Raw genomic sequence first — 24,480 nt, 5'->3', positions numbered from 1 at the left:
CATATGTAACCTCTAAAACCATTGAAATTTCTGTGTACAGAAGCTCAAAGAGGACATATCAAATATGCAGCTAGTTAACACAGTCATTTTTATCATGAGGTGTAAAGTGGGACGGTTCATAAAAGCAGCTTTTGAGGAGGCAGCGGCTGTAAGCCGAGAAGGTGTTGAGAGTGCAGAATAAGAGAGGAACCTGCGAGAGGATGACATTAAATATTCATGTCATGTTTAATAATAAAATGAAGTCATTCATACTCAATCGATTCAGTTCAAAAAAAAAAAAAAAAAAGTTGCAGAGACGGTTCGCCGCCCATTCAGGCACAGAAAAGTACTTTGTTGTAGCATAAATCATCCGAGGAAAACACTGACGGTAAAAACATGGCAGCGTCTCACACTTTTAGCTTCTGCTCCACCATAAATCTTTACGGTGTTTGATAATCCTATCTGCTTGTCTACCACTTTATAAAGCATCTACTTTAGACTTCATTTGAAATATTAAACATATTCTTCTCATGATGTATGTAGTCTGTACTATACAGTGCTTGTGTGTTCTGATGATAAAAAGACAAGTTGCGTTCACACGTATGCTCGTGAGCAGACACAGATAATAAATACACGGCGTGAAATAAGTCATGTGCTGCTACTTAATGTTTACATCAGTGTTAAGTGATGAACAACAACAAAACATCCATCACAGACAGTGAAAAGGCAGCTCTGCAGAAAGGAAGGCATCACACATCACTGAGAATGAACTGGTTTTTTTAAATGAGGTTCTCAGATTGGAGGTCAATACACTGTTCAGTTCATTCAGCGTGGTTTTTATTTCTGAGGGCCGTCTTGTTACGAGAGAAACAGGAGAGTGTTTTTGGGAGAGACAACAACGACTGAGTTAAATTAGCTTTAATAATTAATGTAGTCGTTAAAAAAAAGAAGATCAATTGACTAGCCAGTATTTGAATATTGATTCTTAGGACATGGTTCACAAACATGTCACATGGTGTCTTGAACATTAAAACCTTACGTTTCTTTTTCCAGCTTCTACACAGTGTTTTTGTTAATCTTGTTTAACAGTGTGTTCATGCTAAAGGAGTGGAGCTAGTGTTCAAAAAAAAAAGGTTTAGGCAAAGGACCTCTGATTTTCCTGAACAAACTGTAAACAGTAAAATGCCTCCAAACCCTGCAGGATGATTAGTAAGACAATAGAGGACTGTTTCCCAAACATGTCCAAGCATTAAGATTGCTATATTTGACAACACTTTAACATGGCATTAGAGTTTTAAGCACCAAGCCTAGCTCCATGTCGACTGACATGGAGTTGTGTTCCAACACGGATAGTTGTGTTACAATTGTGGGGTCAAATTTCATAGAACAAAGAAGATCTCAAATTGACTTTCACCTGTGTAGTGCACAACTCAGGGATAGAAAATAACCTTGTTGGCAAAGATGACAAAATAAAGTGAATGTTTTGTACTAAACAATAATTTTGTTGTGAAATTTTTTTTTTTTCTTTGGTAAATGCAGTAAAATATCGGAGCATGGAACCTGTGAGTGAATCTTTTGACAAGATGAAAATATTTAATCGTTTTTGTGACTTGGTGAATAAGTTGAATTTTGCACATGCACCTGACTCCTTCAGGTGTTCAGAAAAAGCAATCTGTTTGCCAAGACATCTCTGGGAAACATAAAGTGCAACACCACCTCCAGGCCACTAGCTGCTGCTGTTCTTCTGAGGGAGACATCTCTGCCAGGGGCTGTAGGGCAGTGCCAGCAGCAGGAAGAGGATCCCACCCACGATGAGGACGGCCCCCGCACAGCCAATGCAGGACACTGACCAGGAGAGCTCGTGGTGCAGAGGAACTGTGTGGTCGCTGGCCAGGAAAGCCAGGACAGACTGGTGGAAAACCATGAGAGAGACAAGCACCAGGACACCTGTGGAGGAGACAGCAGAGACAGGGTACAGAGGTTAACTGTGCTTTGTCCACCTTGACTCGAGTCCACATGTATGTTGAGATTGAAGTTTGTCACTGTTGTAACTGTGTTGCTGCCTCTGCTGACCTGACAGAATGAAGCAGGCCGATGCTGGCTTGAGGAAGAACAGGATCTCTTTACTGAGAGACATGGTGATGCATATGGCCCCCATTGCCATGAGGAACAGGCTGAACAGGGCAAACATGGCAGCCGCTACATTCAGATCTGCACAGGTAAGGAGGACAGTGCTGTTTCCATGAATTCAGTTAGAGCAGTGGGGGTAAACAGAAAGAGTTTTTTTTATCTGATGAAGTGAATCAAAAGACATTTTATTTATTTTTGTTTTTAATTTATTTATTTACGTTTAACAGGGACAAATCTATTTAACAGCGTTTCATGTGTAAAAGACAGAACAGACACCAGCATTTGGATTTAGATTTGTAGCCAGATATTTTCTCCAGAAGCTGCTGTGAACCAGTGATTTGCTTGCACTGCTCACACGCGAACGGTGGCAGTGTCACAGTTCACAAATAATTATCACTCATTAACTGCAGATAGATTCTAACAGGACTGATGCATGACTGTGTTTATTAAATCTCTTCTCTGAGGCCTATAGAGTGACTATGATTTGGCATCAGTGAACAATGAGATGTGAATATATGTCTGTCTTTCTTCATTCAACATACGGCACTGTGTCATCTTAATACATTATGGAGCTGCCAGTGAAATGAGAGGTTAGACGGCAGCTTGGAGACACTTGAACGAAGCGTAGGCGGAATAGATTTCAAACACTCACAGAGCAGACAATGGCCAACTTGAAAGAGCACGGTGAGGAGGTGAAGGGAGAGAGGACAGAAAAAGACTAAGATGGATTGTGGGAGAGATGGGTGAGAGGAGGAGAGGTGGGAGAGATGACAGGCAGAGGACTGGGACTGAAGAATAAAGAAAGAGCAAGATGAAGGGGCAAAGAAAGGAGGGAGTGGGCGGATGAGGTGGGACAGTGGCTGAGAGAGGCCAACAGAGCCGAAAGAGGAGCATGACTCACTCTTCTGCGTTGTCTTCTGAAACATCACTGCGTTTTCCCCCGTGGTGAAAAACTTGAAGTAGGTGCAGTTTGATTCTGCGACAGGAAAAATACGGAGGCAGAGAAACAGCTACTGTAAATGACACAGACATAAACACTGGCAGGTAATCTGCTTTAGCTGCGCACAATCTTGATGAACATCTTATTGGAATTCAAGGAGCCACATCTCTCTGAGCCCCTGTACACTTTAGTTTCAATTATTCTCCATCAAACATAATCAGCCGTGAACGTCAATGACAAGCTCAAGGTGACAATCCAATGCTTCCTGCACAATTAGTATTCTGCCATCCTGATGAAGTGTTACAGTAATTAGAGTTTGGCCGTCAAATAGAATGTGACACCTCTATCTGTTCCCTCGCACATTTGAGCACACAAGCAAGCAAGACACGCACACACATCACTCTTAATTAGTGTGATCAAAGCCTCATCCTCAGAGTCTTCTGGGTTGTTTTTCCCCCAACAACAGTTAACTGCTGCACTCAAATCCCATCGACAAAATTCAAATCCAATCTACAAATGGGGGGTTGAGGGTGGAGGGTAGGGGGGTGTCACTGCAGCAAACCTGTCGGACGATAATTGGACTTTCCTCTCACTGACCACAGAACCTGTGTACGCCTTAATCCCTTAAGGAAAACATGGTTCATGCTGTTCTGTCACAGGCGTCTGACTCTTAAAGAAACACATGCAATAACAACATATCACGTTTAAACTGGATAATGGTTTGCTCTTTACACACAGGTGTCATACTCAGTAACATTACCACTGTGCTGTGGTACAATTCTGAAGGTTCAGCGATCACATGCCTGTAAGTCAGGGTTTTATTTTTTAAGATCCTGAACAGGTTGACCACTTTGTATCTTGGGCCCAAAAATCACCAGTTAAAACATATTTTTAACTTTATATCTATCTATCTAAATATTATTGTCCAATCAGCAGCCTGAACACCATTGTCCAATCAACAGCCTGGACATCGTTGTCCAATCAGCTTGGGGTTGGCGCTCTCATAGACTTACGTGTTACGTTTTTTTTTTTCGGACTGCAATCCATTACTACGGGCTCCGGGAGGGCGTGCCCCAACGTGCTTTCGTCATACGCACTGATGAAGTCACGTGCGCATACACATCGCGTTCACGTTCACGTTCAAGATCAACATGGCTAACATCGCGACTCCGTCGTGTCATTGCGGGAATTACCATTCTGTTGTCGGAGCAATCATGATAAATTGGGTGTCAAAGAATTAGGACCACAGAGGGTAAATTTAAATATCAAGCAGGCGTCTTCAAAGGCGGGGAAAACCTACAGCCGCGGATTTTCACGGAGCTAATATGAGCGGAAAACGTGGCTAGCATGATGCTAAGTCGCTAACGCGCTGTTCTGCTACCCCTGTACCCCTGCCTCCTGATTCAGCCGGATGGAAACACGGACACCGCCTGGACAACCACGGGTGTCAGCGACATGCACCATCTCTCGGAGAAGGTGAGAAAACATGAAACATCAAAGATGCATATGGCACCCATGGAGAGGGATGTTGACATGCAATTTTCTTTTTCGCCTGGACTTTTAATTCAGTGTAAAATAAAACCTGAGAAACTCTGAACAGAAATCACACCCAAACCAGAAAAACTAGGCTCAGGACATCCAAAATCCAATGATGCATCCTTCCACTTGACCCAAAAGCATAATGTGGACTCACTCTTTCGCTCAGACAGTGTAACAGTGACTCAGGTAGTTAGTCACCCAGACCATTCAGCCTGCCAGCCGTCAAACAGTGAGCCGAGCATTATTTGTCTAGCCGAAAAAGTCAGGTAGGCCACTCATTCATTCATAATAACTCACTCCCTCAAACTGAGCTGTCCAACAAGCTCAGTCAGCAGCTCAAAACTCTCTCCCTCACACAGTCATCATAAAAGTTAGACATCCATCCACTGGAAACCAGTCAGTAGATCTTTGAGTCACCTCCGGGCAGTTCAGCAGGTCCGCAGCTCTCTCTCTCAGGGTCGATATCGGCCACCCACAGGGTCTTGGTGCAGCCCTTCCACAGGCCATAGTGAGCTGTCAGACATGTCTGCAAAACGAAGATCAGTGATATTCTTCTTCCATTGTTTAGCGTTAGACACCAAACAGATTTACTTCTAACAGGAAGTTGCTGTTTAGTTGTGGTTTTTGTGTTTTCTCCTGTAGAAAAGATCCCTGGATAGTTTAATAATATTTAAATGCATCTGTGTGTAAGAGAAAATAACTCTGTAAGTCCTGAAGTTTCTGTTTTTGGGTAAAATCGATGTTTCACCTGATTGTTGTAGAAACTCTTCGGGGGTGCCAGCTCCACCCAGAACTCTGTCCCCACCCCGAGCACGGTAAGAACTACGCCCACGATGGCCACAAAGAACGCCAACTTGATCTGGTGAGAGAACACAATGCAAAACAATTTCAGTATCAAACAGTGACTTGAAAACCTTTTTAAAAGTTTGCAATTTGGAATTAAAGAGTTATTTATGAATCTGTTTCATCTGTCATCAACCTGTTGAGCATGTTAGTGTTGTGACGTATTGAAATGCATTTTACTGTGCCAGTTTGGTTATATAACTTGAAACACTCAGCTAACAAGCTAACTGTGGTGCGTGAATACCTTGCATATCTGTGAGACAGACCAGTATATCATAAGTTCTGCTTTATCTTGACAGAAAATGGCAGCATAACAGAGTTTTCAGAGCTGTCTTGCTGAGTTCAGTTACATGAAGATACTAAGGCAAGTGCGTGAGAGTCTGCCGTCCTTTAGCAAATCATTGTGGATGTGTGGAATTATAAAAACGACAAGCCTGTGACGTCTCAGAGAGTTCAGTCATCAGGGGTTGAACATTGGGAGAGGGCTGTAATGTGCTGTGATAACACTGTCTCAAAGAGAACAAGAGAGCTATGATTAAGATAAGCTAAGAGCAGATGTCCTACAGTAATGTACAGTGAGGGAGTACCAGTATCAAAGGCTGAGAACAATCTCTGCGTGTTGTTTTTAAAGTGCTCAACAGATAAAATATCAGCCCTTCAACAAGCCGTTGAGATGTGTGGGCGGGCTCTTGTGCTTCTATCTTTGTGTGGACCAGTTTTAGATGACGAGAACGAGGACGTTTGTCTGGTCCTCGCGGCTTCGTAGGGTTGTTTGAGAGGCTTGATTTTAAGAAGAGAATTAGGATTAGAGTGTGAAGATGAGTCATATCATGGTGGTCCTCTAAAGTATAGAATCTCTGAGAGATTACAACTCAACCGAACACCTGCAGATTACTCTTAAGCTTACATTTCATCTCCTTAATGTCAAAGAACTGCATTTGATCTTTTGCAAATACTTATTTACTAACATTAGAAGTCGTTCATCTGTTCTCGTGGTGTGTTTCCGGCCCTGTGGGCCAGCCAGATTTCAGCCGAAAAGGCAGCAGTATGATTGATTGGTTCCATTAGCTGTGCAGTACTTTCATACAGCCTGAGGGAGAACACACACTCACACAATATAAAACCAGTCACCTTTCCTTCCTGGGCCTCACTCATGGCGTGTCCCGCTGACGTTGTCCTGCGGCGCTTGTTCCCCCCAAACGTACTGCGTCCGCTCATCAGGCTGGCCAGCCCCCCCGCGCCCTGGGCTGGTCCTCCTGGTGCAGCACCTCCCACTGTTCCTGCTGCTGCCGGGCCCACGGTACGACCCTCCTCATCAGTCACAAAAAAAGTAGACCACATTTTGTCCGAAATAGAAAACAGCTAAGACAGCCACGTGGGATTCACTTTGGCAACCAAGCTTGCTGTGAGCTGTGTCCTCTACAGGGATGGTAAAAGAAAAAATTAAAGACAGGAAGAAAAGCAGGAGAATTGTTGTGTTTTCTCAGTTTGTGCCCAAAAAGAAAATCATGAAAAATAACTTTGTACAGGTGTATCTGACAAGAAGGAAGGGGCAAAGCAAAGAGGTAGAAAGATAAAAACAGAGAAAAGAAAGCGACTGGACGAGTCGCTTTCAAGAACTAAGAGATAAAAGCGCAATAGAGAAAAATTAAACCCAAAAAGTCTCCTTGGTTGCAAACATGAAACAGATAATGTCTCTGAAAGCTTCAGCGGGAAAAGGCAGGAATCAGCCTTCTCTTGAGAAAAACTGAGATAAAAATGGCGGCTTGGACGACAGCTGCAAAACGGATAAATGAATCATCATGAAAAGGGAGATGTAGAGAAATGTGTATCCACTGAGAGGCAATAGAGGTAGAGGTCAGGAGTGAATGAAGGGATGCTTCCTGGAGGTGAGAGTGGAAAGAGGAAAGGAAGGAAGAGAAAATGAAAGTTATTAATATTGCATAGTACAGATAATGTCTTGAAAACAAAAAGAGGTTCTGATCTTTCACAACTTTACATATTTTCAGTTAGAGAAAAAGTTTCCTGAGAGAAACTGTAGACGTGTTAGCTGTTAAATGTTCCACTGTGTTCACCAGTTGGACAGGTGAGAGATATAACATGCATCTCTGAGCATCATCCATTTTACTCAGCTTTTTGTTAGTGTTAGTGTCATTGCTGTCAGATGCTTTCTAACTGGCTAGACCACGTCTAAAGAGGGTCTGGCTTGCGTTGCGATTTGATCTCAGCTCGTTGTGATTGCAGTCTGTACAGGTTAGCCATGTTCTTCTTCTTCTTTAAAAAAGAAAATCATGTGACTCCACCTGCCAACAAAGACTGACAGGTTACCACACCTCCATGTGACTTTAGATTAAAAGCCATAGTCCCTCTGTCAGTGAGCAGTGTGAACAAACAAATCAGATAAACAACAAAAGATGTCTTTCTGCTATAGTTTGGACAGCACAAACCTGAGTTTATTTATTTGTTTATCATATCCTGTGTTTATCATATTCTGTATGATGTAAGAAAAGCTCAGATGTGGAGAGAACTTCCTCACATCACAAATAATTAGCTGAGCTGTCTGTTCTACTTTTACAGAGAAGCAATATAAAAGCACTTAGCGTAGCAGAATCATTATCAGTTATCTATTTTGAGACGTTATGTGACCACAAACACATACAGAAAACAGTCAGCATACTGACATCATAACCTGCTATCTATTCTGAGCCGCTTTGTGGTACCTCACAGGCACAGAACCACTCGTCATGTTCAAGCCATAACCAATTATCTATTCCTAGAAACTCTGTGATGGAGGGGTCACGCAGATATGCTGGTGACAAACTGAATCTTAAACCCTTTGTGTCTGTAGGCTGAATGAAGCAGCTGTCCTGCCACATTCCACCAGGACGTGGCGACAACAGACATGACATGTGGCCCTCCTTCTTGTTAGCAAAAATGAAACGCATCCCTCCGGGGAGAACACATAACTTTACTTTCACATCGGCGTCTGTCTTGTTAACAAGCAAACTTGTTATTACTTCCCATCGTGTTTGTAAATTCAAACACTTGACGCGGCTTTTTTAATATTCAGGTACCAAGTACTTCTAACCAAGTTAGATAAAAGAGCAAAGCTCTAATGAAAGTATGTTAACACAGCGGTTCCCAGATTCCCAGTTATAAACAAGGTGCTTCATGCACAACATATTCAATGCAGCAGCTGTTAAAGATGTATCTTAAGTCATGACACAGCGCAGTTTGTATTTTCTCATGGATTTGTCATAAAAACTTGAGAATAAAATCATGTTTGGAAGAAGGCAGCTGTTTGAGAACCCACTGAGTGGAGACTATATGGTTTATAATTTGGAGAAAGATGATCATGTTTCTGTTGCAGTTGGGCGAATGATAAAAAGCTTCCATCTTTAAATGATAAACACACTCAGACAAACTGAGATTAGATTGGATCAAAGATTTCTCATTTTAACGTTTGACGACTGTACGGTGTCAGTTAGTGATCAGTTGGTATTGAATCATGGCACCACACCCATTTTTCCAAAGGTTCATTACCTCAGTGTTACTTCAGATACTGAGCATGATAAAACTATGAGCATCAGCAAAAGCATGAGTACTCATGCTTTTGCTGATGCTTCAGACTGTGACTGTGCAACAAAAGAACAAGTAGGCCTGCAGTGCCTTGCTCAAAGGTTCGTCCAATGTCGGCATCAAACCTGCAACCTCTCTAGGTTACATTAGAGTGAAAGTGAAGTTTGATGCTGCTGGATTAATGTAATAATGCTGACTGCATTTTTCAGTGCTCTGTTTTTATTATCGTACAGTTTATTACTAACAATCCAATAGAAACTTAAATTACAAAGTCAAAATGTGAATTCAAAAAGTATATTTTTACATAAATACTGAGGACATGCAGTTTGTCAGTGTGGCAGGAATCAAAATTGGTCATTACGGGTTCACACAGATAAAACTTCAGACAAAACCACAACAACAGAACCTGTTAGATCAGAGCAGGTTAGTTTGTTTTAAAACATAATGTTAGTTGTTAAGAAAACCCACGGTTTTAATGTGTCAGGCCACTTTTTACGAACAATAAATACAGGAAACGTCACTGTCCTTACTCATCAAATCTGATCACAGCTCTCCTTATAAGGAATCCAATTGGACACACTGGAAAAGAAGCATTGAAGCACGAGGAAGAAACTCTTTACAGCAGCTGCGACCAGCGACGAGCACCCTTTAACAAGTTCGCTCTCTTAAAATATCCTTCCTACTGTCTCCAAAAATAATCAGCAAGCAGGAATCAGCCCCGCGAAGAAAGTTCCTGTGTTATATCACGCAAACGCAACTCCATAAACACTCTGCACACGCAACGTTTGAAGAAGAGGCCGGTTCAGCTTTTACCCCCCCACCCACCCCACCCCACCCCACCAGCCCAGCCTCCCCCAAAACAGTTCAGCTTCAGCAGCCAGAAGAATATCATGCTGAAATATGACACATTAGTTTTATTTTTTCACTCTTTAACACGTGCTGCACGCGTGCTTCACAGCGCTCGCCGCCACCTCACAATTATCACAACAATGAGATTAACAAGTTGCTGACCTGGTTTTTGTGTGTGTGGTTCTGCTCGAAGTGACAGAGGGCGAGGCGAGGGACGAGGGAGTGAGCGAGGGAGGGAGAGAGAGAGAGAGAGAGAGAGGTGGATGGGTGAGGGAGGGGAAAAGGGGGTGGAGGTCGAAGTAGCTCAGCGCTCCGTCTGAGGGAGGATGGGTGGGTTTTAAGTGTGTGTGTGTGTGTTTTTATTTGTGTATTGCATGTGTACGGTGGTGTACCTGTGCAGACGTACATATACAGTTGCAGGTTACATATCTCTGTGTGTTAGAATGCAAACGTAGGTTTACGCATTAGCTTACAGGACCTTGTGTGTACGTGTTTCATAAGCCAAATGCCTAAAGTGTGTGTGTGTGTGTGTGTGTGTGTGTGAGGTATGCAGTCACACTGTAGCTTCTGTAAGTGAATCTGTTTGTTTACGATAGCATGGACAGTTGCGCTGGACGAGTGTCTGTGCTTCAGAATATGCTTGTGTGGAAATGTTTCACACACAGCCCACTATCTCTCTCTCACACACACACACACACACCACCCATCTCCTTAACTCTGTGTGTGTGTGTGTGTGTGTGCGTGTTATGCCCCCTCTATCTATTTTTGCCCCCCACCTGTTAATGACATTAAAGCCGACCCAGAGGGAAAGGGCTGCAGCACGGGGGGCATGTGTCAGCTCGACCCTGGCTGTGAGGCTCATGTCTGCGGCCGCCGCCGCGATCCCACTGATTGAAGAGGGAATTGTAGATTCAACACCTCGAAAACAAGCAACGCTGCCGGTTGGCTTTTGTTTAGCTCACACGATGGTGAGATGTCGGAGCTGTTAGATCGATTCCAACCAGACATGACACCCCACAACCCAGTACAGCAGTTTACCCACCGTTTGTTTGTTGTTTGAGCAGGATGTCTTCAGGTCTTTGAGAGCTGTTAAAAGTCTTAAAATGACTCTGATTTAAAACATTCATGGTGTTTTGTTCCCTATTGTCCTTACCATGATCAGTTCTTAAAGATGACACACTATGGAAAACAGGAATTGGGGTGAATTTTTGCTGTCAGGGCAGAAAGAAGGCACGAGGTCGGTATTTCGTATCAGAGTCAGAGGACGAGCCGAGCTCAAGCAGGTTCATGCAGAGGCTGAGACGGAGAGTCTGACTGGGACAGGTTCCCTTTGACTCATTAGCACCAGTCGTCATTGGACTTGTCTACACTTCAATTTGCACCAGCGGAGGACAAATGTGTGTCTCTTCACACCCACATACAGTCGCACTGCATTTAAATCCACTCTGCTCTCTGTATCAGCATTGGTCGAGTCTAGTATTAGTTTAGCTCTGGTGATTCAGCGTCACAACCTGTAAACAAAGCACTGTCAAACTGTCAGATCTGGGCAGTCTGTGTCAGAAGTTCAGAGCTAAACCGGTGAACTGGACGCACTCAGCAGTCATGTCCAACAACCCGATAATTTCCATGTTGCTGGAAGGACCTGCTTTGCACAACAGTAAAAGTATATTGATTCTGTATTTTTTCCATCCGTCTGATCAGAGGGTCAGCAGCTGCCTGGTCCTCCTGCTGCCTCAGAGAGAGAGAGAGAATACTGCAGTCAGATGTGCCTTGCATTGTGATAAACAGTGCGTGTGCAAGCAAGGTCAGACAGACAGACGGAGGACTGAACGCGATGGAGCGAAAGAAAGTAAAAGGCAAGAAGAACCGAGAGGAAAGAGAAGAACCAAAGAACGGTGGACAGTGAGACAGGGACAGCCACAGACAGTCGGTTACCTGACCACTGAGCCAGAGCAGCCAAATTAAAATGCACAGCATGCCGAGGAGGACGACGGAGACGATGCAGAGAGCAGTTCAGGATTATCAGACCTGAAGCCGCCAGAAAAAAACTGTTTCAGCACAAGTTTGCACATTTAACAGGTGTCGTGCTGAGGCTGGTGAATACAAAGGCTGACGAGAGGTTTAAGATGATGGACGTTAGATGTTCATGTTGCACCGTCTTCCTCCTGTTTTGTCCCATAAAGCAATACAGAGCTTCACTACACCTCCCAACTGTTGAAAAATCCCCAGAAAGTACAGCGTGACTTCAGTGGCTTCACTTTTTTTTTAATGACTCTTTATTTATACAGGAAAAGGTGCCTTCACACCAGACGTCACACTGTTCCCTCCTGGAGCGAATCAAAGGCTGGCTGCTTTGTTCAAGGACAATCTGATGTCGAGTGCTCGGGGAAGTATTAATTATTCACTTTCTGCTCCCAGTTCACCCAGCCAATCAGTGGATATGTACCAGTGACCTTCTGGTGTAGTGACTCCTTATCAGCATAATATCAGTTTCCAATAAATGGAGGTGTCAAAGTAAATGTAGTCATGTAACTTTAAAGCTGCAGTCCTTAACCTCTCTGTATCTGTCCCCGGTGCTGTAGTGAGCCCCGACCATAAGATGGCACTACCCAGCAGGGAGGCAGGGAGGGAGGGAGAGGTGGGGGGTGGGGGGGCGTGACACTGAGCCGCTCTGATCCTTCAGACACACAAAGGGTTAGACCCTGAACCCTGAACTTGTGTGTTGCAGTTCGGTCTGATGAGATTACAACATCAGGATTCATTAGGATGTACGACCTGCTGAGTGTGACGCACACGTCCAGGTTCATGTTTACAGACTGTGAAACGACACGGGTTTGTGATTCCTGTCACATCCTCTCATATGGACGCTGTCAAAAAACCAAACCCAAAAAAAATATTTGGTTTGGTTTCAAGTGTGGAATGGGCTCAGTGCTGTTAGAGGCCAGGTCACCTCAGCTCAGTTAGCTTGATGTCAGTGGGATATATGTGTTTTTATATTTGTGTTTATATATTTTCTGCAGACAGAAGCTCTCTGTCGTACAACGGCGTTGTGTCCTGTGGTCTTGTTGCTAACGCTGTTTGTACAACTTCTTCTGTTCTGCTTCTATGGCTGAGTGAAGCCAGTGGCTGATGCAGAGAGAGATGAAACCACCATCGAAGGGCAGAACTGGAGAAAAGAGGAAAGCTGTAAGACGTTTGTGGAGCAGGAGAGTTTAGAGGAAACAAGTGGCGACGATGGCAGCCCGCTGGTGTGTCTAATCAAGCTCACCCCGTCTTCCTCTTTCCTCCTCCCAGTGTGTGTGATTCATAATGTACAGATGTAAGCAGATGCACACAAACACAGACAAACTTTTCTGAACACACTGCGTTGCTGTTGTTCTTCGTTCTGTCTCTGTGACCTTGTAAACCATTCGCTCGCTCCATCCATCAGCAGCTCCCTTCCATTTCGAGCTCTTATTGTGTAAAAGACAATTAGACATAATCATCCATCTGCGTCAGCGATGACCTGCGGGTCACGGTCCAAATCATCATATGTAAATACTGTTCCACTTTCTTGATGATGTGTTACGGTAATTATGGCAATGAGCAAAACTCAGAACAAAGGGATCGTCGTGTTTTCTGTGAGTGCCATTCTTTTTTTTTTTTTTTTTTTCTCTGAAGTCTCACGAAACACAGCAGATAACGTTTCGACAGTGTGGTACGTTATCGAGGTATTCCTAAAACCTGGGAACACAAAGCCTCGCCACAACTGCTTTTATTGTCAGTAGCAGCTCTTCAAAGGCCTGAAGACCTTTGAAGTAACTTCTGACTGATGTAAGTTGGAGCCTGTATTCAAAAAAATAAAAACACTGTAGACAAATGTATTTAAACAGCATAGACCGATCAGGATTGTACAAAGGAATCCGCATCTTATGTTAATATTACAATAATATGATTTTATTTTTGCTTTATTTATGTAAATAAGTGTAGTTGGTACTGTAGTTGTCAGTACATTAGCCTAGCATAGACAGCTCTAAACTTTAGGACTGTTCCTCAGCACAGAACCAGCCTTCCTGATCAGTGTGTCCATGTGTTGGTGTCACTGGCTCTGATGCCGCTGCCCCAGCAGACGGCACTGAAGAATATCTGTAATAAATATTAACAGGAGACAGAGAGATCGTGTCAAAGCTCGGTAGAAGTTAAGGTAATATCATGAAAAACGTCTGTGAGATTCGGTCTGCTTTATGAAGCTGGCACAAGATATGTCAAGAACAGCATCAAGGTGAAATCCATCATATGTGGCAACAACAAGTTTTCAAAACTTTGCCATCAAATAGTTCAGTTCAGTCACATTTGTATTCAGAAACGGTCTCGCTCACTCGCTCTCTCTCGCTTGACTAAAGGCTGAACTTTTAGAGGTTACACGAGGCCATTTGCACTGGCACTGCGGCTCCTCAGCTGTCAATCAAATGTTTTATCAGACAAAGTTTTCTAATCCACAGTTTGAACAGAAATATTCAAATTTATTCATAGTTTCGTTCCTGTGTGGTTGTGTTTAATATGTGCTTATCTCACTCTGAAAACTATTATGTATCTGCCAGTCCTACACCGACCGAAATGCTTTTACCACATCAAGAGCTTTGTTTCATTCTGGCACGAATACATTTGGGAATAAAATGATTTCCTGACATCTATCATTCGATAGCACTAGAGAAAGGGAGCCTGTAAAAATAGCTTCCGTTTCCTGACAGGCAGTCAGGTTACCTGCTGTCTGTTGGAAAGCTAGAAGAATTATTTGCGCTAAAGTAGTACATGGAGAATCTCTCATCCTCAAGAGTAATTATATTTGCATAAAGCTGCAGAGAAGTGACACTATTATAGTGAAGTCAGTGTATGTACGTTAAAATGTCTTATCAATATTGTTAGATTAATGCTGACGCCGAAGAATTTCACTTTGCAGCTCTATGGATATTTTTTTTTTGCTTGTTTTAAAGACAGTATCCTGGAGCCAAGTCCTGTGTTTGGTACAGTACCCGTCCACCTCGACTTCCTCCCTCCATCACTTTAACCGCGGGGTTGTAGAACGGAAAGGAAATTCCCACCGAACATAATCCAGGCAGTAATTTCATGTGTGCTTTCCTGGTTATGATTCGTTGGTCTTGGCTTTGATTCCTGCAGATGCCTCGACGCTGAACTATGAGGAAACTCGGAGCTCTGTCAGATCCTTTAAGATGGTTATGTAAAGAAACTACACAGTTTTGCCGTTGCCAATAAGTACATTATCACTTCTAAGAAGATTTGTAGACCCCGGCTTAAGGTTTGCAGCATTCAGAACCTGCTAAAATGGTAATTTGCAGCAGGTTTGTTGGGGGGTTAGGGTTGATCACTTTCAGGCCTGAGAGACTTAGATGATTACTTACACTTTCCCCAAAAAAATTTCAGTTTTACAACACTTGAGGGACGTCAGTGTGATTAATTTATTTTGAATAATTTTCAAACGTTTGCCTGCAGCACTGAGAGACATTTAAACACAATGTCGAGCAAAACTCTTCGTTACTTCCAACGTTACCAACAGAAAATACTTACAAACTGCATTTCTTGTATTAAGTGGATAAGATGAAGGAACAAGGTCACGCAGCAACGGGGTGTTAATGATAATGAGTTAAAGCCAAACAGTAAACACATAACAGCCAGCAATCTGGCTCTATTTTAGCTCCACTCATCTTTAGCACACGTTTCTATATATGGAACAAACCGTAGTGGGCTTTACCACAGTGGCCTAATCTGAAGGTTACAATAATAACAGCTAAGTTGTTGGCTGGCTGTCACTGTGCTGCCATAACCAGAATGACAGGGGTCAGAGCAGGGAAAAAGACTTGGATTTAGCCTGCTCTGTGGTTAGGAGGTCAGCCTGCAGCAGGCTTATGAAACACGCTTAGGCCGAGGAAGAGTCCAGACCTGCATGTAAGCTGTAGAACTTACTGGTGACCACTGTGGCACCTCTTTATTACTCATGGAGTAAATGAGGATCTCAAACAGGACCGTGGACGTTTATTTAATGTCCTAAACAATGTCCTAATTTAATGTCCTAAATTTTGAAGTGCAGTTTAATTTCAGTCGGTTATTAAACTCTCCAGCGATGTAAATCCAAAGTACAGTAAATGTCAGGTGTTGGAGAAAGTCTCTCAGACTGAAAGAGAAACAGTGGCTCCTCTCTACAACCAGTGAGGACGTACAGGGAGACATCCAGAGAAGACCAACCACAGAAAGCTTTTTATACACCCACACTTCGCAGCAGAAAGCAGACCAGAACTCAGCGCAGACACAAGACCTGGTTTGGTAGTTCTCGTGTTTTTGCTGACAGAAGCTCGTTTAACTTTCACACTTTTGTTCTTCCAGCCTCTGTCACTCTCCTCCTACACGTGCTGTAAAACCCACAGCTTTCACAGCGGCTCTGTACGGCTCTGTGTTACAGTGGATACTTAGAATCAGGGCAGCTGAGTTTGCACGAGGACTCTACAACACGATCCTTCGTTAATATACAGGTTCTGTCAGACCCGGTTTCTGTTTCACTTCCAGAGTGAAGTGAAACATGGCAGCTTCCACAGGGTTTCTGTAACCTTGGCCTGAATTTCCACCTTAAAAGACGACACACACCTTAACTCTGTGTGTGTGTGTGTGTGTGTGTGTGCGCTTTGAGGTGTAGTTTTTAACAAGTTTTTTGATGAATTTGTTTCATTATTGTTTTTTTTTTAAAAATCTGAGTCAGTTTTCTCAATGGGAGACAACAATAATCAAATCAGTTCCTGTCCAGGTGTCGTGCACCTGCAGAGGTTTGCGTACAGCCCTGCTCCTTTTCCAAGGGTTTTTTTTTTTTTGAGTATTTAATATTGACAGCAGAGACATGACATGGGAAAAAGGGGCCCTCAGTCCTCAGTCCCCTCAGATTTTCTGTTTTAAAACTTCCACAGTCTCGATAGTGGACAGTTATTAATGACTTGCAAGTTCCTGTGCACATCTCATATTTAACTTATGAGATATAACTTATCTGTCTGTACTGAGCTGATCAGTGAAATCGTGGCTTCTTGTGTCCTGCATCGTGAGTAGGTCTGTCAACCAGCCAAACAGGTATGTGGGACTTTTCCTGTCTGAGTCTTCTGCCGCGACGGAGGGCAGGTCCAGCTCCTGTGAAGCACTGTAGACTGTAAACAGGTGGGTGTGGTTCAGATCCACGGGGGCTGGATCAAGACGAAATGGCTCAACTAAATCTTCAATTAAAAAATGCTTCAGGTGCCAAAGTGATTGGAGTAAATTCAAACGCAGTTTGACCTCGCTCTGGGATTTCACAGCGAGCGCTCACAGTCGATCTAAGACACAGAAATGTGGTTACAGTTCATTATGACTGGCAGCTATTGTTTGATGGAGAAACTGATGATGGCCTGGTAATCTGAAGCCATGGTGCAGTGATGGTGTTGTCCTGTTGTTTTCATTGGTTTTCTCACGTCTCTGTGTTTTTGAATTCACTCATGAGATAAATCTGAGTCACCGAGGCACCAGCTAAGTAAAACACAGTTTCCAAACTTCTCCTAAGAGTCCAGAGAGAGTAAACCTGAAACAAAACCACAGTAATTAGGAAGTCAGGCTGAGCATACAGCAGAGAGGTGTGTGTCTGAGAGAGAGAGAGAGAGAGAGAGGGAGAGAGAGAGAGAGGGAGGGAGAGTTAAAATTATCCACCTAAAGCCAATCCTCCTCAAGCTGATCAGTGAGCTGAATGGACTAACCAGCTTGGGAACTTCAAACCTGCAGGCAGGTAAGAAAACTTTACGTTTCCTTCTCACAAAATGATTCCAGTTATTTGCTTTGAGTCAGACCAGTGGGACATTAAACAGACAGAAATCCTGTGATCGTGTGAGCAGATCACTCAGGAGTTCCTGGATCCCAAAGGTAGGGCTGAACTTCTCAGGTAGTTTGTTTACACCGATGCCGATGATGTAAATTCTGCTGCTGCGGACTGATGGAGATGATTATGTTATTTCTATCATTATTACTGTTTACACGCAGAAGGTTTTCTTGTATATTTCATGTCGTAAACAATAAATAATGTGTGATTCATTTACTTATGTAATGCACAAAAGGATTTTCTAAAGGGGCCAGACCTGACCAGCTACCATAAGCTTACAGCTTATGTTCTATATGTACACACTGCACCTACAGAACAGCCCTGGAGCAGTAACGTATACATTCCTTCTGAAAATATGATATCTGAATTTAATTTTTTTTAAAAAACCTACCTTTAAAAACTCTTTACTGGCTAAACTTTAATGACAACATGGATTTAACCAAACAACAGCATCACAAATTTTAGAAAAATGTGGTCCCTGTTTAGCTCAATGTGAAAGTCATAAAATAATTCCATTTCCTGTCAGTCGATAATGATGAGCAGGTTTGGCTAAAAACACAACCTGACCTGAGCAGGATCACCTGAGTTCACATGACCCGTTTTAGTTTTCTGTCAGGTTGTGCTAAGATGAACTGAGTGATTGATTGTGTGTTCTGTTGTGTCGATGTGAGTTTGTTTGACTGCGGAACGGCTGATTTGTGTTGGACTGACTGAAATCTTGTGTTTGTTCGTTATAATTTGATGTTTTGGCTGGAAATGAAAATTCATATGTTTGAAGCAGTTTGAATCGTAGGTGGATCTGAAATGTGTGAGCCTCAGTAAAAAGCAGCAGAATGGGACCGACATATGATTTGTTTTGTGATTAACCTTTTTTTTCTTTTAGTGCTGATATTTTTAGTTAAATTAACCCATTAGAGTTTTTGTAAACACACTTTGTTAAAGTTTAATTCTACAGTTTTGTTGTATATTAGAAATACTTCCTCCTGCCCGTCTCCATCTCTGCATGTGCTGCACCTTCAGCCTCGTCTAATGTTCAGTGCTGTTTTGATGAGCTTTAAATCACGTGTGACTAAGATCTTGACGTGTTTGACGCCTCGTCTTTATTCTGGTCTGTTTGAACCGCTGTAGTTCACATAGTAAATACTTTAACACTTTTTAGAAGTAAAGACCATCAGACTGTCACTTCATTGTTAATCCATTGTTGTACTTTCATTCCACTAACATAGTTTTTGTTCAGCATGTCAGATTTGCTTATAGTCAATATTGTATCTGTTCAGCAAAGGAAGCATTGCCATGTTATTTCAGTGGACAGTTCAGAGCCATCATCAGGGGAGTCTGCTGGTGCGTTAGCTTTCGCATCTTTTCCAGATCGCTTTCAGTGTCTCCTCCTGAGCCTTTGGTCTGATCGGTGCAGCACTGATGGGCTTGAGGCCACGTGCAGCACTGGGACCTTGGTTTGACTCCTCTTCATTAGCTGCAGCGAGGCCAGAGACAGCTTACAGAGGCCCAGCAAAATGTGACGAGATCCATCACCCTGCAGATCAGAAATCCACCTCCTGACAAGCGTGACGCCTGCTCTCTCTCCACGACTGACGGGCAGGAATTAAGACAAAGTATTGAATTACTTTAAAGACTGAACTGGGACTGAAATCTTGTAGTTATGGAAAGACAGTTTAATAGAGTGGATCCTGGAAAAAGTAAGTAAAAATATTTTCACGACCTGGGTCTGCATAGGAAACCATTTCAGCTGTGGTCTTCATATCAGACACAGAAAAGTCTCAGCCTCACGTGAAGTGCCTGTACAATGTACCCTCATCACTGGCCAGAATAAGCTGTTGATACTCTTTGTATTTGTAGTTTTGTTTTGGTCATAACTTATGACTAAAGACTGTTAACCTTGAAGTCTGTTACACTGACCCGTCCAGACCTTTGGTAAGAAACCCGAGCTCCCTGCAGCCCACCACCTCCACAAGCCCTTGTACTAAGCCAGTGCATTGTCACATTAGTTGGTCAGTGTTTTCAGTCTCGACACTTGAGCCTGAGAGCTGTCCACGGCATCATAAGTATTCCCAGCTGGCCAGGGAGGGAGTTCTCTGGTGAAGCTGTCTCCGTGTAAACTCAGGTGCTGTGTTAATCTGGGGGTGAAGGCAGGGTGCCGACCTGTGACTCACCCGAACAGGGAGAAGGAAGTAGCACAGTTCAGTTAGGGACAACATTAATTTTAGCGTTGCCGTCATGGCACAGGCTTCCACAGGTTCCACAGGCTTTTTTTTAATTCATCTTTCTTGTTGTTGTAGGCGACATTAATCCTGTTGTCTCAGTCTTTGTGACCACTGTGAATGTGGACTTTTCCTGTAGTTAAACATTTCCAGAATTTAAAAGCTCCCCTCAAAATTCTCCTGCAGCTTTCTAAATGAGGAAGCAGCAGAGGTTAGAAGAGACGTGAACACATCATCATCATCACATTATTTTTCTGAGCGCTGTCTCAGAAACGCCAGAATCTGAACTGTGGACGTGATTTATTTGAAACAGGTTCCACCGCTGTGACTGTGACACAAACGGGACATTTCACTTTCCTTCGTCTGTTCGATGAAATTGCTTTGGTAGTGGCGATGTTTAGGCAAATGAAAACACTGTGCTCAGAGCACATTGGAGGATGTGTTCACTAATTTCAGGTTGTGGATGTATGGCTGTTGTCAAATGCATCTGTGCTACAGTTTAAAGTGTAATTTTTATGGAAATTTAAAAAGACTAAATTACTGAAATTAAAATGTACTAAAATAAAAAGTACAGCGGCGCAGCGAAGCCACTCAGCACACGTGGCACTTAGCGGCTCCACAGTAGAAGCCTGTTGACCTGGGCGGCTCTAAACTGTAATTACATGTAGCTGTGTGAATGTGAGGCAGGACTGGGTTCGACAGGCCGTCAGGAGCTCGTCTTTAGCCCTTTTCAGTTGATTTTAATTGAACTGGTGCCTGTTTTGGCTGGAAGACAGATCTTTGTTTCATATCCACAGTATTATTGTGTGTATTTTGTTGTGATTTTTCCAGATTAACAAACTTTTCACATTTTATCATATGCAACATGTGGTTGTAGGTTTTATTGGGGGGATACCGATCAATAAAAGCATAATTACATAGACTGAGAAATTAGGTCTAAGTTAAAAAATCAGAAGTATGATGTGCTGTGACGTTATATTACAGCGTTGGATGAGGCAGTGTAATGTGATTAAGAGAGAAGAAGCTCTGAGACATCAGTAAATTCTGAACATTGCTTTTAGCTCCTACAGAAATGTGGAGGAAACCTGTGTAAAACCAGAACTTGGACATAAATCTGCACAGTGTGCATTATAATGTCAAAATAACAAAGCAAGCTGGATGACAGGGCGGCTTTGGGCATCTAGAACCAGAAAAGTCATAACGTCATAAAGTCAAGAAAAGTCTTCACAAAAATCCCTCGTAACAGAAAGTCGAACAAAAAGCCTACAACTTACATTTCCTTACAGCTAAAACTTCTCATGACGAAAACTCCACTCACTTCAAATTCCTCCCAACATCTTTGCCGTTGTCACTATTGAAAGTCTTCACAATGCAAAGTGCTCAAAGAGCTTCTTTATAATGCAGAGCCAGGTTGGATTTTTTATTATCAGGACATACAGAGGATGAGCGCACGTTAAAGGCAGAGAACTTTTCATTACTTTCATGTCTCAGACCTGCTCATTAATGCATCTGATGCATTTCTTCTGCATTAATATGCAAAAAGCAAACTCCCCGCATAAGTTTTATGCAAATAACAGCTACATGCTGTGGTTGTTTTATTATTTCTAATTGCTTTAAATGAACGTGAAGTAATTTCTAATTTAACTTAGGGCAGTCAGTTATCCCCTACATACTTACCCTGGCCAGGACACTCTTAAATAAGAGCTATTTAACCTTAGTGAGGCTTTTACTGGCTAAACAAAAACAGAATGAAAGTAAGTGTCCCTTTGGATTTTCTCCTGACGAGGATGAGGATGGAGTTTCTGTGGGAAAGCTCTTTTCTTGTCGTCTGTTTAGCCTGTGTGGCATGGGAGACAGAATTTTAGCCTGTGTGATTGGACGTTTTGTGCTGCAGTGTCCTTTGGGATTCTGCGTTATCTCCCAAAAGTTTTGCTGTACTCACTCTTTCTCTGCTGTAGAGAGAGATGATGCTCCCAGTGTTGGAGGGCTCCTCTCAGCCTCTCACCGAACTGTGTTCAAAGATCAGACGGCTTTTAGCTCTGACACTGATGTCACAGCAGCTTCTGTACCATCAGTCCTCAGAGTGTTGTGGCCAGTCACGTTCAGACAGACATGACTCAGAGTTTACCGTCCAGCCAGAGCACCTGACAGAGGGGGCAGCAGCGGAGGCTGACTCGTGTGATATGCTGCGTGAGGCAGGGAGGTGAACTCAGGGCCCCCGCACAGGAGGAGGAGGAGGAGCGCCCTTAAGCTGCGGGGAGGGCAAGGCCGCTCGGTGGGGACGTATATCAGCTGAGGCTGGATAACTGACCCAACCGAGGGGCTGGAGTTGGCTTGAGAAGCTGAGCATACACACATATGTACGTACACATGTTACTGTGGGGCACGTTTAAGGTTACTGACATTTGTAGAGCATTTATAGCAAATCATAAGCGCTAATTGAAATTAAGAGTAAAAATCCTCAGCATCAACAGTGTGAGAAAAATGGTCTCTCTGAATCCAGCTCACTCTTTTTCACCTCCTAACGATTCTCTCCGTAAAATCTAGTCTTGAAACATAATGCGATCGTGAGAGAAACTTCATATCCAAATATGTGATTTTCCTTCACACTGGCTGTTTGATGGCCTCGTAATGATCACTGGCTGCATGTCACGCACATGTTCTGCTTCTGCAGTAACACGTGTGACAACAATGGCTTGACTTTGTGGGCGGGGGGATGAGTTTCTCAGGCAGAACCAGGACCCTGCAGCCAAGCCCTCGTTAAATAGCATTAAATCCAACCAATCCTATTAGTACGTCGCCCTTAAGAGGCGGCGGGGGGGGGCATGTTCCTGTGGTCTGCTCTGCACAGTTCCACAGAAAGTGCAGTGTCTTACACTCAGAGGTTTGTACTTAATGGGTGCTCTGGGTGTTTGAACTGGTGATAGGCTATGGAGATAAGGAGCTTAGAGTCGAACAGTGTCCTGTGCGTTCTGAAACTTCTTCTTCCTGGCTTCAGACCTCACTTCCTGACTGACCCATTAGGCGTGTAGAAGTCTCACCTTATGCTGCTGCACCAATAGAAAGTTTCTGGACTTCTTTTTTTTTTAACCATGCCAAAATAATAATATGAAAATTCCTTTTGTCTTAGAGGAAATATTTAAATTGATAAGCTCTTCTCGCTTTAATTAAATACAAATGTTGTCTACCTTTGGGTGCAGTGTTCCTCTGTTTCCTCACCTTATATATTCTAAAATCCATAAATACAAATAATGATTATAATGCAGAAACAGAAATGATATAAAACAGTAACATCTGCGCAAAAGTCTTTATTTCCTTGATTATTATTCTGCCTAGTTTCTGATAAAATTAAACAGCTAATGGCCAGGGACATATAGTTTTGCCTCAGAGTTCTTGAGCATTGCACTAGCATCACAGCGTTTGTCAGGATCTCCCCCCTCTGACTCTGTCTTCCCTCACCGTGCCACCTTTAAAAAGCCAGTCAACATGCCGTCTGAGGGTGGAGGAGCTCTGACACTGATTCATGAGGCTCTGGTGTGATTGTCTGAGCTCCGCGCTCCCACCCACGTTTCAAATGAAAACCGGCTTTCATTATGTGAATTGCTGGGCTGTGGTTTTGGGGCCAGATTAATTGGCTGTAATCTGATTACACAGCCCGACTGCCGCCTTGATGACACCCCACTGGCCTCCCCCCTCGGTGCCGTCTACCTGCCTACTGGCGTCACTGAACTTAGACTGCAGCCTGCTGGCTCAGTGCAGGCTGGAAATGCTGACGGACTGAAGGGGTGATTTGATAATTGGAGATGAATTGTTTACGATGTAGATCACCTCTGATTTATGTATTCTCCGCCTGTTATCCATCTATGCTCACATACAACATACACTATACAACAACTGTATTCATCTGTTTCTACAGACATGCGTTATCTCTTTAGCTGTGACCCAGATTCTTTTCTTTTAAATCTCCTTCTATCCTCTTCAGGTCTTACTCCTTTAATGCAAAGCAGGCACATCTCGACAATAGCTTATCTAATGTGATCTCTAGTTTTTGTTGTAAGTAAAATTGTTAATACTTTAAAATTGGAAATTAATGCCATTTCTTTCATTTAAGTCTCTGCATTTCCTGTGTTTTTATCCTCTTACATATTTTTTCCTTTCCACACAGGTAAGAGGACTCTGGGATCTGATGGGTGGTTAGAAGCCAAAATTAAAGGGATTATTCTTGGCTGCCAAACACAGGAGGTCCTTGGAGCTAAGCGAGATCACCTGGCTGGCGGTGGTCCAAGACTTTTTCCCCGACACAGCAGATGAACCTATCAGGATACATCAGCTGAGCTTTCACGGCTTGTTAACTTGCTATGGAGCCAAGAAACCTTGCATGATACCTCAGGGTCGTCTTGAAGGCGAACAGCTAAAGAGTTTGGCAGTACCCTTATCGTGCTTTGGATTACTGCCTTGGAGTTTGTGATTCTTGTCCTCTGAAACAAATTTATGTTGTTATGCACTTTTAGTGTTGACATGCT

The 24,480-nt window shown here is 43.1% G+C and overlaps 1 protein-coding gene across 2 annotated transcripts; it reads right to left on the bottom strand.

Moving 5' to 3' along the window:
* Positions 1 to 728: 728 nt before the first annotated feature.
* Positions 729 to 10,082, bottom strand: LOC121192506 (voltage-dependent calcium channel gamma-6 subunit-like). 2 transcript variants are annotated; one of them, XM_041054272.1, is made up of 7 exons: positions 10,022 to 10,082; positions 6,563 to 7,314; positions 5,337 to 5,447; positions 5,006 to 5,114; positions 3,011 to 3,085; positions 2,053 to 2,190; positions 729 to 1,926 (listed from the first exon to the last, which is right to left on the bottom strand). In XM_041054272.1, the coding sequence occupies exons 2-7, from the start codon at positions 6,770 to 6,772 to the stop codon at positions 1,706 to 1,708; spliced, it is 864 nt and encodes a 287-aa protein (XP_040910206.1). In that variant the 5' UTR covers positions 6,773 to 7,314; positions 10,022 to 10,082; the 3' UTR covers positions 729 to 1,705. The 2 variants fall into 2 exon arrangements, with proteins under 2 accessions (XP_040910206.1, XP_040910204.1); XM_041054270.1 differs by lacking the exon at positions 10,022 to 10,082 and adding an exon at positions 9,541 to 9,776.
* Between the last annotated feature and the right edge of the window lie 14,398 nt (positions 10,083 to 24,480).

This window comes from Toxotes jaculatrix, chromosome 13 (assembly GCF_017976425.1).
Source record: "Toxotes jaculatrix isolate fToxJac2 chromosome 13, fToxJac2.pri, whole genome shotgun sequence".
Taxonomy (NCBI): Eukaryota; Metazoa; Chordata; class Actinopteri; family Toxotidae; genus Toxotes; species Toxotes jaculatrix.
This window is presented reverse-complemented; position numbering and strand designations above follow the sequence as displayed.

Bases quoted from the DNA above. Each gene is read 5' to 3' on its own strand.
- LOC121192506 (XM_041054272.1), bottom strand. From the start codon at position 6,772: ATGTGGTCTACTTTTTTTGTGACTGATGAGGAGGGTCGTACCGTGGGC. The intron at 5,115-5,336 runs GTGAAACATCGA...TTCGTTTTGCAG, and splicing joins AGAGTTTCTACAACAATCAG to ACATGTCTGACAGCTCACTA. The intron at 1,927-2,052 runs GTCAGCAGAGGC...TCTCCTCCACAG, and splicing joins GGCCTGCTTCATTCTGTCAG to GTGTCCTGGTGCTTGTCTCT.